Source organism: Pungitius pungitius, chromosome 3, assembly GCF_949316345.1.
Source record: "Pungitius pungitius chromosome 3, fPunPun2.1, whole genome shotgun sequence".
NCBI lineage: Eukaryota > Metazoa > Chordata > Actinopteri > Perciformes > Gasterosteidae > Pungitius > Pungitius pungitius.
This window is the reverse complement of record NC_084902.1, coordinates 327,671-341,574: the sequence shown is the minus strand read 5'-3', so window position 1 is coordinate 341,574 and position 13,904 is coordinate 327,671. Positions and strand designations below refer to the sequence as shown.

Here is a 13,904-nt window from a genome sequence, read left to right as displayed (position 1 = left end):
ACTTATAATGGCACTTTACTATAACATGTTTTGAAACTGCTTATTTGATGAAAAATGTACTTTGTTACTTGTTCTTCTGAGTTTGCATCTCTATGTGGAAATGCACTTATTGTACGTCGCTTTGGATAAAAGCGTCAGCTGAATGACGCTTTTTTTTTTTTTAATGTAATGTATCTTAACTATTCAGACTCCATCCGTTCAGCTGTGTTTTAATTCAAGACCAAACAACGATAAAAGATCAATAAAACACATTTACAAGAGAGAACAAGTTCGTTCAAATGACTTTATCTACATTGTTTATAATGCTTGGATTAATAAACTATATCATTGTTATTTGACATTAGACAAGTTATTTTAACACAATAATCACAAGTTGTATAGTACAAGTAAATAAAGACAGGGAAAATAGAGAAAATTCACTCAAATAATAAAAAGAATATATAAATAAAACTGATTCAACATTTTTTTTCCCGATCCAATAAAACGGAATAAATTGAACTCTGAATTAATCCTCCATTTCGTTCAGGCAGAGCAGCAGACACCTCTGTTTACCATAATATCCCAGCATGCCTTGCTCACTTCCTTTTCCGCCATCTTCTTCCCCTCAGGACGGTAAGATGCTAACATGTCTCATTCAAACTTAAAATAAAACACTTAATAAGACTCATTTCTGGCCGATAAGCAGCTCCGGTAACCGGGCGGGTTTCCCCCCGGTTCCCGGCAGCTTTACGTTGCCGGTTCACTTCGTGATGGTGGAGATTTAGTTTGGATGGAGCTAACGGGGTGGAGCACTGCCGGCACAGCGGCTGCCAAACGCGGGTAGACTCCGCGGATTGTCCGGGGGGAACCACCGGTCCTCTCGGTGTCTGCGTTGACGTTGTTTACCGGTAGAAGCGAGCTGTGTAACGTAAACCTTTTAGCATGTGTGCAGACAGACGACCATTGAGTGATAAACTGGTCTCATGTGCATTTAAGATCCAGTATTTACACGAGCTACATGTTAGCCTCTTGCTAACGTAACGTTACCTGGAGCTCCATTACCTGCTGCAATGTTGATGAATTAGCCGTTGTCAATATTCGCGTTTATTAGTTTATAGATCTAACGTTTACAGACGTACGGGCTTCATTTACTGTTATCTTGATTATTCATGACACCTTTGTATGATCCAGTGTTCGTAGGGGAGTATCACAACTTTACGGTGTACAAATACTGTCACGTGTTGGTTATTGAAGCAGTTTAATAACGTGAATGTTTCGTTTTTAGGTGACTCACCTGAAGAAGACTAACGATGCCTGGAAGGTAAGCACACACCTACACCCTGTTACCTGTCAAGGTGACCAGAGAGCCAGGGAGATGTTGAGTGTTTGACCCGGTCCAGAAGGCAGACTGAGCAGAGCAGTGTGGGTGAATTGAGGTTAAAGACCAGGCGATGCATTCTGGGAGAGCAGCAGTCAGTCTACTGGGGCTCTCTGTGCCACACACTGTCAGTTTGGAACTGCTGTGCATGGGTCTTTTTGGATTAGTTTAATTCCACACTTTTGGGGGGGGTGAACACTGATGTGGATCAGTAACTGTTCTGGGCCCGTTGGACTTCAGATGTTAACCCTTGTTTGCCTCATCAGACTGTGGAGTAAGGCCATCTTCACCGGCTACAAGCGCGGCCTGAGGAACCAGCGCGAGCACACGGCGCTCCTGAAGGTGGAGGGCTGCTACACCAGAGACGAGGTGGACTTTTACCTCGGCAAGCGCTGCGCCTACGTCTACAAAGCCAAGAAGTGAGTGTCTCCCCCCCGCTGGCACGCGCTGCTCTCTAAAAGCAACGCTCTGTATGTGGGTGTTGATTGTGTTGCGTCTGTAGAAACACAGTGACGCCGGGCGGCAAACCCAACAAGACCCGTGTGATCTGGGGGAAGGTGACCCGGGCCCACGGCAGCAGCGGGATGGTCCGAGCCAAGTTCAGCAGCAACCTGCCGGCCAAAGCCATCGGACACCGAATCAGAGTGGTGAGTGGAGCGCTACGTCAGTCACAGCTCCACCCGGAGGTGCAGCTCATAGATCAAACGTTACTGCTGGACTTGTGACCATGTGACTCTGTCTGCTTTCCAGATGCTGTATCCTTCCCGAGTGTAAAGAGGAAACATCTGCAGCATTCGATCTTGTTTGTACAGAAACAATAAAACTGATATCAGGTCCAAAGCTGCTGCTTCCGCCTCTTTAATGAAGTCACATGTTCATAAGATCAATAATAAGCCCCAAAGTCTATTCACAGCCACAGAACATGTGGTGCACCAGAGTACTACCATTTAATAACCTTCAGTGTCCCATTAATGTAGAAATGTTAAACATTAAGTGTAAATGTTCTGCGTTAAAGGGGCTGTCCATGTCCAGCCGTGTTGACGCGGTGTGAGACGTTGGAGACGGGGACACACTGTCTTCACACCTATTGTGTGGTGGGACCACTGGCTTCAAACGAGAGAAAAGCAGAGTAACAGATTGTCGCCAGAGAGAAACTGCAGAAAAAGGAGCTTTGTAGGTCGAGTAGAACAAGTGGAGCAGAAGGTCAGGACCTCTGGAGAATGCTGCCAACCAAATGAGACCCAGCTGCGGTCATGTGACCTGTCACATCATCATCGCTTGTCTCTGACCTCCTAGCATGACATTTAATTCATTTTAAGATGCAATGTTTATCAGTACTTTTGCTCAATTAGTGAAAATAATTATTTCATTAAATCTGTGATTTTACTTGTTCTTGTGGTTATTGAGTTCAAATAGTCAGCTTTACTTTGCTTTAACAGTATAAACAATAATCATAAACAAGTGTATTGCTTTAACTAGGATTAAGATGAGTTCTAATGATCAGATTGAACAGGATTTCATGACCTTTGACCTCTAGTAATTGGCTCCACAGCGCCTCCTTCGGCCTGAGGAAACTTTTCCTTCCGTAGTGACTTCCTGTTTAGTCCGGAGCCGCCTCTGTCTTCTGTGTCTTCTTCGTGTGGTCGGTGTACTCTTCCTCGGCTCCACGTTCCTCGCCGACCTCCACCGGCCGGTCCCGCTCTCCGGGCCCGGGACGGAGCCCGTGCAGCCGGGCTGAGCTCAGAGGAGGAGCCGGTGTCTTGTCTCTGGTGCTAATGCTAATTAGCTGCTGCGCTAACCAGGTTAGTTCAACTAGCGATAGTTACCAGCCGAATGTTGTTTTTCAAAGCTGCTTAGTTGAAGGCAGCGGGAGCCACAGGTCCACGTGTAGTTTAAAGTTATTTAGTTATTAAATAACAGCGGAGCTCACCGTGAATCTGCAGCGTTTTGAATGAAGTCGGTTCACATGGAGGAGTGAAGTCATCAGTCTAAATATAGACGTGAGTGTGGTTAAATGACGTCAGACATCGTTAGACTGGTGTACTGAACCTGGTCCACAGTGACCCGGGTTGCGAAGCTGTTGACTGGTCCAGATGGTCCAGAAGCAGGTGTCCCTGAGCTGCAGATCGCTGTGTGTTTGAGGTGATTTAGACTTTAGTCTAATGAGGTTCTGAATAAATTCTGGTCTTCACAAAGCATTTCAGTCCGTTAAAAACTGGTTCGGAGGTAACACCAGACCGGACGGAGCCGTACGTGGTTCCATAGGGTCTAGAAGCAGGTGGACCTGCAGAACTGCCCAAGGAAGTTTTTAATGTCAGGTTTAAATGTTCTGATTCTGTTTCAATTTAGGTTCTAAATGTGGTCTCCTTGTTTTACTGATTTCTTAGTGGTTATACTGCTGGTTTGTGGCGTAATGGGTTCTGACTGTAGTCTGGCCATGGTTCCATAAAGGTCTACTGTAGTTCAGTCGGACCCGGACCTGTCCGCGTTGCTGGTCTTGGATGCGGTCTGTCCGGGTCTAAGCGGGGCTTGTGGTCCCGGGCTTAGCTGGAGATGGCGGAGCTCCACCAGACGCCCACCTCGCTCTGCTGCTGCCGTAAACCCCTCCCGGCCTCCGGGCCCCCGTGCGTTGGCACCGCGGGGGCCCGGCCCTCGGCGGCTCCGCGGGCCGGGCCCCCGCGGTGCCCCCTGGTGGACGTGGCCTCGGCCTCCAACTTCCGCTGCTTCCGGCTGCGACACCTTCACCTCGACCTGCGGCTCAACTTTGCCGTCAAGGAGATGAGCGGATGGCTGGTTCTGGACCTGGTCCCGGCCCAGCAGGGGGTCACCACCCTGGTCCTGGACTCCCACCCCTCCCTCCTCATTCACTCCATAGACTGCAAGGACCCCGCGGCCGGGCAAGAGGAGCCCATGTCCCTCACCTACCGGGTGGACCCCTTCACGGACTACGGCTCCTCGCTGAACATCAGCCTCCCCCCCACCGCCGTGAAGCCGGGCCGCCCGATCCAGATCACGGTCCGCTACACCACCACGGACGGCCCGGCGGTGAGCAGCGCCCCCGTCCCGCATGAGTCTGCTGATGCCAGACCTGTTAGTGACGTGTGTGTGTGTGTGTGTGTAGATCTGGTGGCTGGACGCTGAGCTGACCTGTGGTCAGTCCCGGCCTCTGGTCTTCACTCAGGGCCACTCGGTGTGCAACCGCTCCTTCTTCCCCTGCTTCGACACGCCGGCTGTGAAGAGCACGTACACGGCCTCTGTGAGGGTGAGTACTGGATGCATGTACTACTGTAATATACTATATATACACTCACCGGCCACTTTATTAGGTACACCTGTCCAACTGCTGGTTAACACTTAATTTCTAAGCAGCCAATCACATGGCGGCAACTCAGTGCATTTAGGCATGTAGACATTGTCAAGACAATCTCCTGCAGTTCAAACCGAGCATCAGTATGGGGAAGAAAGGTGATTTGAGTGACTTTGAACGTGGCATGATTGTTGGTGCCAGAAGGGCTGGTCTGAGTATTTCAGAAACTGCTAATCTACTGGGATTTTCACGCACAACCATCTCTAGGGTTTACAGAGAATGGTCCGAAAAAGAAAAAACATCCAGTGAGCGGCAGTTCTGTGGGCGGAAATGCCTTGTTGATGCCAGAGGTCAGAGGAGAATGGCCAGACTGGTTCGAGCTGATAGAAGGGCAACAGTGACTCAAATAACCACCCGTTACAACCAAGGTGGGCATAAGAGCATCTCTGAACGCACAGTACGTCCAACTTTGAGGCAGATGGGCTACAGCAGCAGAAGACCACACCGGGTGCCACTCCTTTCAGCTAAGAACAGGAAACTGAGGCTACAATTTGCACAAGCTCATCGAAATTGGACAATAGAAGATTGGAAAAACGTTGCCTGGTCTGATGAGTCTCGATTTCTGCTGCGACATTCGGATGGTAGGGTCAGAATTTGGCGTCTACAACATGAAAGCATGGATCCATCCTGCCTTGTATCAACGGTTCAGGCTGGTGGTGGTGGTGTCATGGTGTGGGGAATATTTTCTTGGCACTCTTTGGGCCCCTTGGTACCAATTGAGCATCGTTGCAACGCCACAGCCTACCTGAGTATTGTTGCTGACCATGTCCATCCCTTTATGACCACAATGTACCCAACTTCTGATGGCCACTTTCAGCAGGATAATGCGCCATGTCATAAAGCTGGAATCATCTCAGACTGGTTTCTTGAACATGACAATGAGTTCGCTGTACTCAAATGGCCTCCACAATCACCAGATCTCAATCCAATAGAGCATCTTTGGGATGTGGTGGAACGGGAGATTCGCATCATGGATGTGCAGCCGACAAATCTGCGGCAACTGTGTGATGCCATCATGTCAATATGGACCAAACTCCCTGAGGAATGCTTCCAGCACCTTGTTGAATCTATGCCACGAAGAATTGAGGCAGTTCTGAAGGCAAAAGGGGGTCCAACCCGTTACTAGCATGGGGTACCTAATAAAGTGGCCGGTGAGTGTACATATACACAGACTTCTGCTGCAGTGGGGGTTATTCCAGTAGTATTACCAGTAGTTGAGACTATGAAAATTTGGGTACTTTTTACCTGCATCTACTAAAATGGATATAGATCAACTCCCATTTATACGTGTATGTACTGCAGTAGTACTAGTAATATTTAGCAGTATAAGTAGTACTACCTGGTCTCCTCTGCAGGTTCCAGAGGGAGTGACTGTTCTGATGAGTGCGTCCCGGAGCTCCTACTCCACTCCGGACCGGATCTTCCAGTTCTCCATGGAGTTCCCCGTCCCCTCGTACCTGGTGGCCCTGGTGGCCGGGGAGCTGCAGCACGTGGACGTTGGCCCGCGGTCAGTCACACTGGTTTCTACTCTGGTTTCTACTCTGGTTTCCACTGTATACTAATGCATTTCCTGCCTCTGGTCCAGGAGCCGTGTGTGGGCGGAGCCGTGTCTGCTCTCGTGTGCGGTGAAGAAGCTGGGGGGCAGCGTGGAGCGCTGGCTGGGGGTAGCCGAGGAGCTGTTTGGACCTTACCTTTGGGGCAGGTGGGTGACTGGCCCAGGTGAGTACGTTAGGGAGGTTAAAGACGCCAGTAATCCTCAGTGATGACCCTCAGGTGTGACATCGTGTTCCTGCCCCCCTCCTTCCCCATCGTTGCCATGGAGAACCCCTGTCTCACCTTCATCATCGCCTCCATCCTGGAGAGCAGCGAGTTCCTGCTGATCGACGTTGTGCATGAGATCGCTCACGGCTGGTTTGGCAACGCCGTCACCAACGCCACGTGGGAGGAGATGTGGCTGAGCGAGGGCCTGGCCACCTACGCCCAACGCCGCATCACCACAGAGGCCTATGGTAAGAGTACTACTACTACTACTACTACTAGTACTACCTACGCCCAACGCCGCATCACCACAGAGGCCTATGGTAAGAGTACTACTACTACTACTAGTACTACCTACGCCCAACGCCGCATCACCACAGAGGCCTATGGTAAGAGTACTACTACTACTACTACTACTAGTACTACCTACGCCCAACGCCGCATCACCACAGAGGCCTATGGTAAGAGTACTACTACTACTACTACTACTAGTACTACCTACGCCCAACGCCGCATCACCACAGAGGCCTATGGTAAGAGTACTACTACTACTACTACTACTAGTACTACCTACGCCCAACGCCGCATCACCACAGAGGCCTATGGTAAGAGTACTACTACTACTACTACTACTACTACTACTACCTACGCCCAACGCCGCATCACCACAGAGGCCTATGGTAAGAGTACTACTACTACTACTACTACTACTAGTACTACCTACGCCCAACGCCGCATCACCACAGAGGCCTATGGTAAGAGTACTACTACTACTACTACTACTAGTACTACCTACGCCCAACGCTGCATCACCACAGAGGCCTATGGTAAGAGTACTACTACTACTACTAGTACTACCTACGCCCAACGCCGCATCACCACAGAGGCCTATGGTAAGAGTACTACTACTACTACTACTACTAGTACTACCTACGCCCAACGCCGCATCACCACAGAGGCCTATGGTAAGAGTACTACTACTACTACTACTACTACTAGTACTACCTACGCCCAACGCCGCATCACCACAGAGGCCTATGGTAAGAGTACTACTACTACTACTACTACTAGTACTACCTACGCCCAACGCCGCATCACCACAGAGGCCTATGGTAAGAGTACTACTACTAGTACTACCTACGCCCAACGCCGCATCACCACAGAGGCCTATGGTAAGAGTACTACTACTACTACTACTACTAGTACTACCTACGCCCAACGCCGCATCACCACAGAGGCCTATGGTAAGAGTACTACTACTACTACTACTACTACTACTAGTACTACCTACGCCCAACGCCGCATCACCACAGAGGCCTATGGTAAGAGTACTACTACTACTACTAGTACTACCTACGCCCAACGCCGCATCACCACAGAGGCCTATGGTAAGAGTACTACTACTACTACTACTACTAGTACTACCTACGCCCAACGCTGCATCACCACAGAGGCCTATGGTAAGAGTACTACTACTACTACTAGTACTACCTACGCCCAACGCCGCATCACCACAGAGGCCTATGGTAAGAGTACTACTACTACTACTACTAGTACTACCTACGCCCAACGCCGCATCACCACAGAGGCCTATGGTAAGAGTACTACTACTACTACTACTACTAGTACTACCTACGCCCAACGCCGCATCACCACAGAGGCCTATGGTAAGAGTACTACTACTACTACTACTACTACTAGTACTACCTACGCCCAACGCCGCATCACCACAGAGGCCTATGGTAAGAGTACAAGTACTCGTAATAGTACTGAGATGTAATGCTCCGCCCCCTCAGGTGAGGCGTTCACCTGTCTGGAGACTGCCGTACGATTGGACGCTCTACACAGACAGCTCCGTCTCCTTGGAGACAACAACCCTGTTAGTAAGCTGCAGGTCAAGTTTGAGCCAGGTAACACACACTGACACACACCTGCGTGTCCTCTGTGACCTGTCTCTTGTCTCTGTGACCTGTCTCTTGTCTCTGTGACCTGTCCCTGTGACCTGTCTCTTGTCTCTGTGACCTATCCCTTGTCTTTGTGACCTGTCCCTGTGACCTGTCTCTGTGACCTGTCCCGTGTCTCTGTGACCTGTCTCCTGTCTCTGACCTGTCTCTCGTCTCTGTGACGTGTCTCTTGTCTCTGTGACCTGTCTCTGTGACCTGTCTCTCGTCTCTGTGACCTGTCTCCTGTCTCTGTGACCTGTCTCTCGTCCCTGTGACCTGTCTCTTGTCTCTGTGACCTGTCCCTTGTCTCTGTGACCTGTCTCTGTGACCTGTCTCTCGTCTCTGTGACCTGTCTCCTGTCTCTGTGACCTGTCCCTTGTCTCTGTGACCTGTCTCTTGTCTCTGTGACCTGTCTCTCGTCTCTGTGACCTGTCTCTTGTCTCTGTGACCTGTCCCTTGTCTCTGTGACCTGTCTCTCGTCTCTGTGACCTCTCTTGTCTCTGTGACCTGTCCCTTGTCTCTGTGACCTGTCCCTGTGACCTGTCTCTTGTCTCTGTGACCTGTCTCTTGTCTCTGTGACCTGTCTCTTGTCCCTGTGACCTGTCTCTTGTCCCTGTGACCTGTCTCTCGTCTCTGTGACCTGTCTCTTGTCCCTGTGACCTGTCTCTTGTCTCTGTGACCTGTCTCTTGTCTCTGTGACCTGTCCCTTGTCTCTGTGACCTGTCCCTGTGACCTGTCTCTTGTCTCTGTGACCTGTCTCCTGTCCCTGTGACCTTTCTCTTGTCTCTGTGACCTGTCTCCTGTCTCTGTGACCTGTCTCTTGTCTCTGTGACCTGTCTCCTGTCTCTGTGACCTGTCTCTGTGACCTGTCTCTTGTCCCTGTGACCTGTCTCTCGTCTCTGTGACCTGTCTCTTGTCTCTGTGACCTGTCCCTTGTCTCTGTGACCTGTCCCTGTGACCTGTCCCTTGTCTCTGTGACCTGTCCCTGTGACCTGTCTCTTGTCTCTGTGACCTGTCTCTGTGACCTGTCCCTGTGACCTGTCCCTTGTCTCTGTGACCTGTCTCTGTGACCTGTCTCTGTGACCTGTCTCTGTGACCTGTCTCCTGTCCCTGTGACCTTTCTCTTGTCTCTGTGACCTGTCTCCTGTCTCTGTGACCTGTCTCTTGTCTCTGTGACCTGTCTCCTGTCTCTGTGACCTGTCTCTGTGACCTGTCTCTTGTCCCTGTGACCTGTCTCTTGTCTCTGTGACCTGTCCCTTGTCTCTGTGACCTGTCCCTGTGACCTGTCTCTTGTCTCTGTGACCTGTCTCTGTGACCTGTCTCCTGTCCCTGTGACCTTTCTCTTGTCTCTGTGACCTGTCTCCTGTCTCTGTGACCTGTCTCTTGTCTCTGTGACCTGTCTCCTGTCTCTGTGACCTGTCTCCTGTCTCTGTGACCTGTCTCTGTGACCTGTCTCTTGTCTCTGTGACCTGTCTCTTGTCTCTGTGACCTGTCTCTGTGACCTGTCTCTTGTCCCTGTGACCTGTCTCTTGTCTCTGTGACCTGTCTCTTGTCCCTGTGACCTGTCTCTTGTCTCTGTGACCTGTCCCTTGTCTCTAGGAGTGAACCCCAGCTCTCTGATGAATCTCTTCACATATGAGAAAGGCTTCTGTTTCGTGTCTTATCTTTCTGAGCTGAGTGGAGACGTGAGACGCTTCGACTGCTTCCTCAGGGTCAGTACACCTCGCTACACGCATGCATTAGTACACGTATGTCAATATCCACACATATAACACGCTGGGGGCATCCGACATACAGCATGTGTTGTGTTTGAGGCCCGTTTCCTGCAGCCTTCTAATGGAGAAGAACCCTTATGTGGGCACATGTGGCCTTCAGTAGAGCTGGTTGACTATCTGGAACATCACGTCTGTGGCTTCCGTTGGGGGGGGGGGGGGGCACTGCGGGGGGGGACACCGCTACGCATGAAGTGCCCATCAAGGCAATCCAACTTGTGGGAGGAGCTTCAGGAAGCGTGGGGTGATATTTCTACAGATGACCTCAAATGAACAAAAAGCTCTAATGGCTGCAAAGGGAGCAGAGTACTGTGTGTTTCTAACCGTGTGTGTGTGTGTGTGTGGGTGTGTGTGTGTGTGTGTGTGTGTGTGTGTGTGTGTGTGTGTGTGTGTGTGTGGGTGTGGGTGTGTGTGGGTGTGTGTGTGTGTGTGTGTGTTTTTCAGGACTACATCTCAGAGTTTAAGTTCCAGAGCGTCGTGGCTCAGGACCTCATTGATTACTTCCTGCAGTACTTCCCTCAGCTGATGGACGTGTCCCACAGAGAGGGTGAGGAGGGAGGGAGTTGGGGGGGGGGGAGCGGTGAGGGGGGGGCAGGATCTCACTTGCTGTCTGTGCCTCAGGTCTGGAGTTCGAGCGCTGGCTCAACGGGTCTGGACCCCCCCTGTTTGAGCCTGACCTGTCGGCGGCGGGGGCTCTGACGCAGCCCGTCCAGGACCTGTGTGACCTGTGGAGGGGCTGCCAGTCCCCCGACCCACAAGCCCTGCTGACCCTTGACCTCTCAGCCTGGAGCACCTTTCAGATCGTCCTGTTCCTTGACCGCATGCTGGACCAGTGCCCGCTGCCCCAAGGTAACGCTACTCTTCATCATCATCATCATCATCGTCATCCAAAGCCCCCCCACACCAGACCACAACAGCCAAGAGTCGAGGGGCCACCAACATGTTCGGTTCATAAATGAGTACCATAATAACACAGTAATACTACTACTACTAATGCTTGACTAAGGTACTAATACTACTAGTACTACGCTCAGCTAATCAAGTACTCAACATGTTATGAAAATAGAATATTAAAGTGATATTAGTTTAAATATGGTGTGTCTCAGACGTGATGAGCCGTCTGTCTGCGTCCTACTCGTCTGTCTTCGATGGACTCAACGCTGAGGTCCAGATCCGATGGCTTCAGATGGTTGTGAGGAACTCGTTCCACCCGGAGCTGCCTCGGGTCCGAGCCTTCCTGCACAAGCACGTGAGTATACCTCTACATGCTAGTACTTATGTACGCAGTAGTACTCATACCTCTACATGCTAGTACTTATGTACGCAGTAGTGCTCGTACCTCGGTACATGCTAGTACTTATGTACGCAGTAGTACTCGTACCTCGGTACATGCTAGTACTTATGTACGCAGTAGTACTCGTACCTGGGTACATGCTAGTACTTATGTACGCAGTAGTGCTCGTACCTCGGTACATGCTAGTACTTATGTACGCAGTAGTACTCGTACCTGGGTACATGCTAGTACTTATGTACGCAGTAGTGCTCGTACCTCGGTACATGCTAGTACTTATGTACGCAGTAGTACTCGTACCTGGGTACATGCTAGTACTTATGTACGCAGTAGTACTCGTACCTCGGTACATGCTAGTACTTATGTACGCAGTAGTACTCGTACCTGGGTACATGCTAGTACTTATGTACGCAGTAGTACTCGTACCTGGGTACATGCTAGTACTTATGTACGCAGTAGTACTCGTACCTCGGTACATGCTAGTACTTATGTACGCAGTAGTACTCGTACCTCGGTACATGCTAGTACTTATGTACGCAGTAGTACCCGTACCTCGGTACATGCTAGTACTTATGTATGCAGTAGTACTCGTACCTGGGTACATGCTAGTACTTATGTACGCAGTAGTGCTCGTACCTCGGTACATGCTAGTACTTATGTACGCAGTAGTACTCGTACCTCGGTACATGCTAGTACTTATGTATGCAGTAGTACTCGTACCTGGGTACATGCTAGTACTTATGTACGCAGTAGTACTCGTACCTCGGTACATGCTAGTACTTATGTACGCAGTAGTACTCGTACCTGGGTACATGCTAGTACTTATGTACGCAGTAGTACTCGTACCTGGGTACATGCTAGTACTTATGTACGCAGTAGTACTCGTACCTCGGTACATGCTAGTACTTATGTACGCAGTAGTACTCGTACCTCGGTACATGCTAGTACTTATGTACGCAGTAGTACTCGTACCTGGGTACATGCTAGTACTTATGTACGCAGTAGTACTCGTACCTCGGTACATGCTAGTACTTATGTACGCAGTAGTACTCGTACCTCGGTACATGCTAGTACTTATGTATGCAGTAGTACTCGTACCTGGGTACGTGCTAGTACTTATGTACGCAGTAGTACTCGTACCTCGGTACGTGCTAGTACTTATGTACGCAGTAGTACTCGTACCTCGGTACATGCTAGTACTTATGTACGCAGTAGTACTCGTACCTGGGTACATGCTAGTACTTATGTACGCAGTAGTACTCGTACCTGGGTACATGCTAGTACTATGCTCCTCTCCACAGACGTCCAGGATGTACACCGTGCCGCTGTATGACGACCTGGTTGCCGGGGTGATGAAGTGTGTTGCCGTGGAGGTTTTCAACCAGACTCAGCGCCGCCTACATCCGAACCTCAGACGCACGTTACAGCAGATCCTCTTCCAGACCAGCAGCGCCTCGACCAATCAGAACGTCCCTATTCTGTCCGCCGTGCCTGTCTCCGCCTCTTCCTCCCCCTTCTCGCAGCAAGTCACCACGGCAACCTCTGCCGGGACGACCGCCGCCGTTGCACTGCGAGACGTCAACGTCTCCGCCTGAAGTCCGAGGGCGCTGAGACTGGTCAGGTGGCCTGTCATGTGACCAGTCATGTGACCGATCGGGTTTTAAAGGACACTAGCTCCAGCTCAAATCATACACATGTTCTCTGGCGCATCATCAGGACCTTTAGACTTTGAGCTCCTCTGATGGGACGTCTCCTCTGATTGGACGTCTCCTCTGATTGGACGACTCCTCTGATTGGACGACTCCTCTGATTGGACGACTCCTCTGATTGGACGTCTGTTTTTGAGAGCGAGGAGCTGAAGTAAGACGATGTCATCTTCATCACTCTGAAGAACACGTTATTGATTTATTACTTAATGATCTCTGCTTTATTGACCTTTTTAACCGTTTAAGTGTCAGAAGAGAACATCACCGAAGAAGTAGACCTCTGAGGTCCATCTTCAACTTCTACCTCCTGATGCTGATCGACGCTCGACCTCGACTTCCACCAGAGTGGCCTTAACGCTGCATTCACTGCCGCTGGGAACTAAGACATTTTTCACCTCCATCAGCAATAAGAATTGATCTCGTCTCTCTGGACGCGATCGCTTCGATCAGGAACCGCTCAATAAACATATCAATGTTTTATTTATATATTTTGGTGCACTAATGATTAGAAGCTGTAATATCTGACAGTGAATGCCTGAATGACTACAAATAAACCCTTTGAACTACAACCTGTCATTTTTCTGCTCCAGAACGATTTCAGGAGGTTTCTTAACCTTTATTTTGAAGGGACTCAATGTTCTGATATTTCACAATAATGCTTGTTGCTTTTATTTACAATGTTTCATCATCAGCTTTTCATCTGCTCCCGT

At 50.0% G+C, this 13,904-nt stretch overlaps 2 protein-coding genes across 4 annotated transcripts; both read left to right on the top strand.

Annotated features, from left to right (window-relative positions):
* The first annotated feature begins 497 nt into the window (after positions 1-497).
* rpl35a (ribosomal protein L35a) lies at positions 498-2,195 on the top strand. Its single transcript, XM_037474434.2, has 5 exons — positions 498-612; positions 1,265-1,300; positions 1,624-1,776; positions 1,860-2,004; positions 2,108-2,195. Exons 2-5 carry the CDS (start codon positions 1,290-1,292, stop codon positions 2,129-2,131), a joined length of 333 nt encoding a protein of 110 aa, XP_037330331.1. The 5' UTR covers positions 498-612; positions 1,265-1,289; the 3' UTR covers positions 2,132-2,195.
* A 667-nt stretch (positions 2,196-2,862) lies between these two features.
* Positions 2,863-13,795, top strand: rnpepl1 (arginyl aminopeptidase like 1). Of its 3 annotated transcripts, XR_009955898.1 has the most exons (13): positions 2,863-3,159; positions 3,809-4,402; positions 4,479-4,619; positions 6,080-6,231; positions 6,310-6,426; positions 6,498-6,733; positions 8,279-8,392; positions 10,025-10,137; positions 10,642-10,744; positions 10,819-11,046; positions 11,304-11,446; positions 12,790-13,348; positions 13,441-13,795. XR_009955898.1 is itself a non-coding variant. In XM_062560917.1 (12 exons), exons 2-12 carry the CDS (start codon positions 3,911-3,913, stop codon positions 13,081-13,083), a joined length of 2,133 nt encoding a protein of 710 aa, XP_062416901.1. In that variant the 5' UTR covers positions 2,863-3,159; positions 3,809-3,910; the 3' UTR covers positions 13,084-13,794. The 3 variants fall into 3 exon arrangements, 2 of the variants coding, with proteins under 2 accessions (XP_062416901.1, XP_062416902.1); XM_062560917.1 differs by having other exon boundaries at positions 12,790-13,794; XM_062560918.1 differs by having other exon boundaries at positions 2,863-4,402; positions 12,790-13,794.
* Positions 13,796-13,904: the final 109 nt, after the last annotated feature.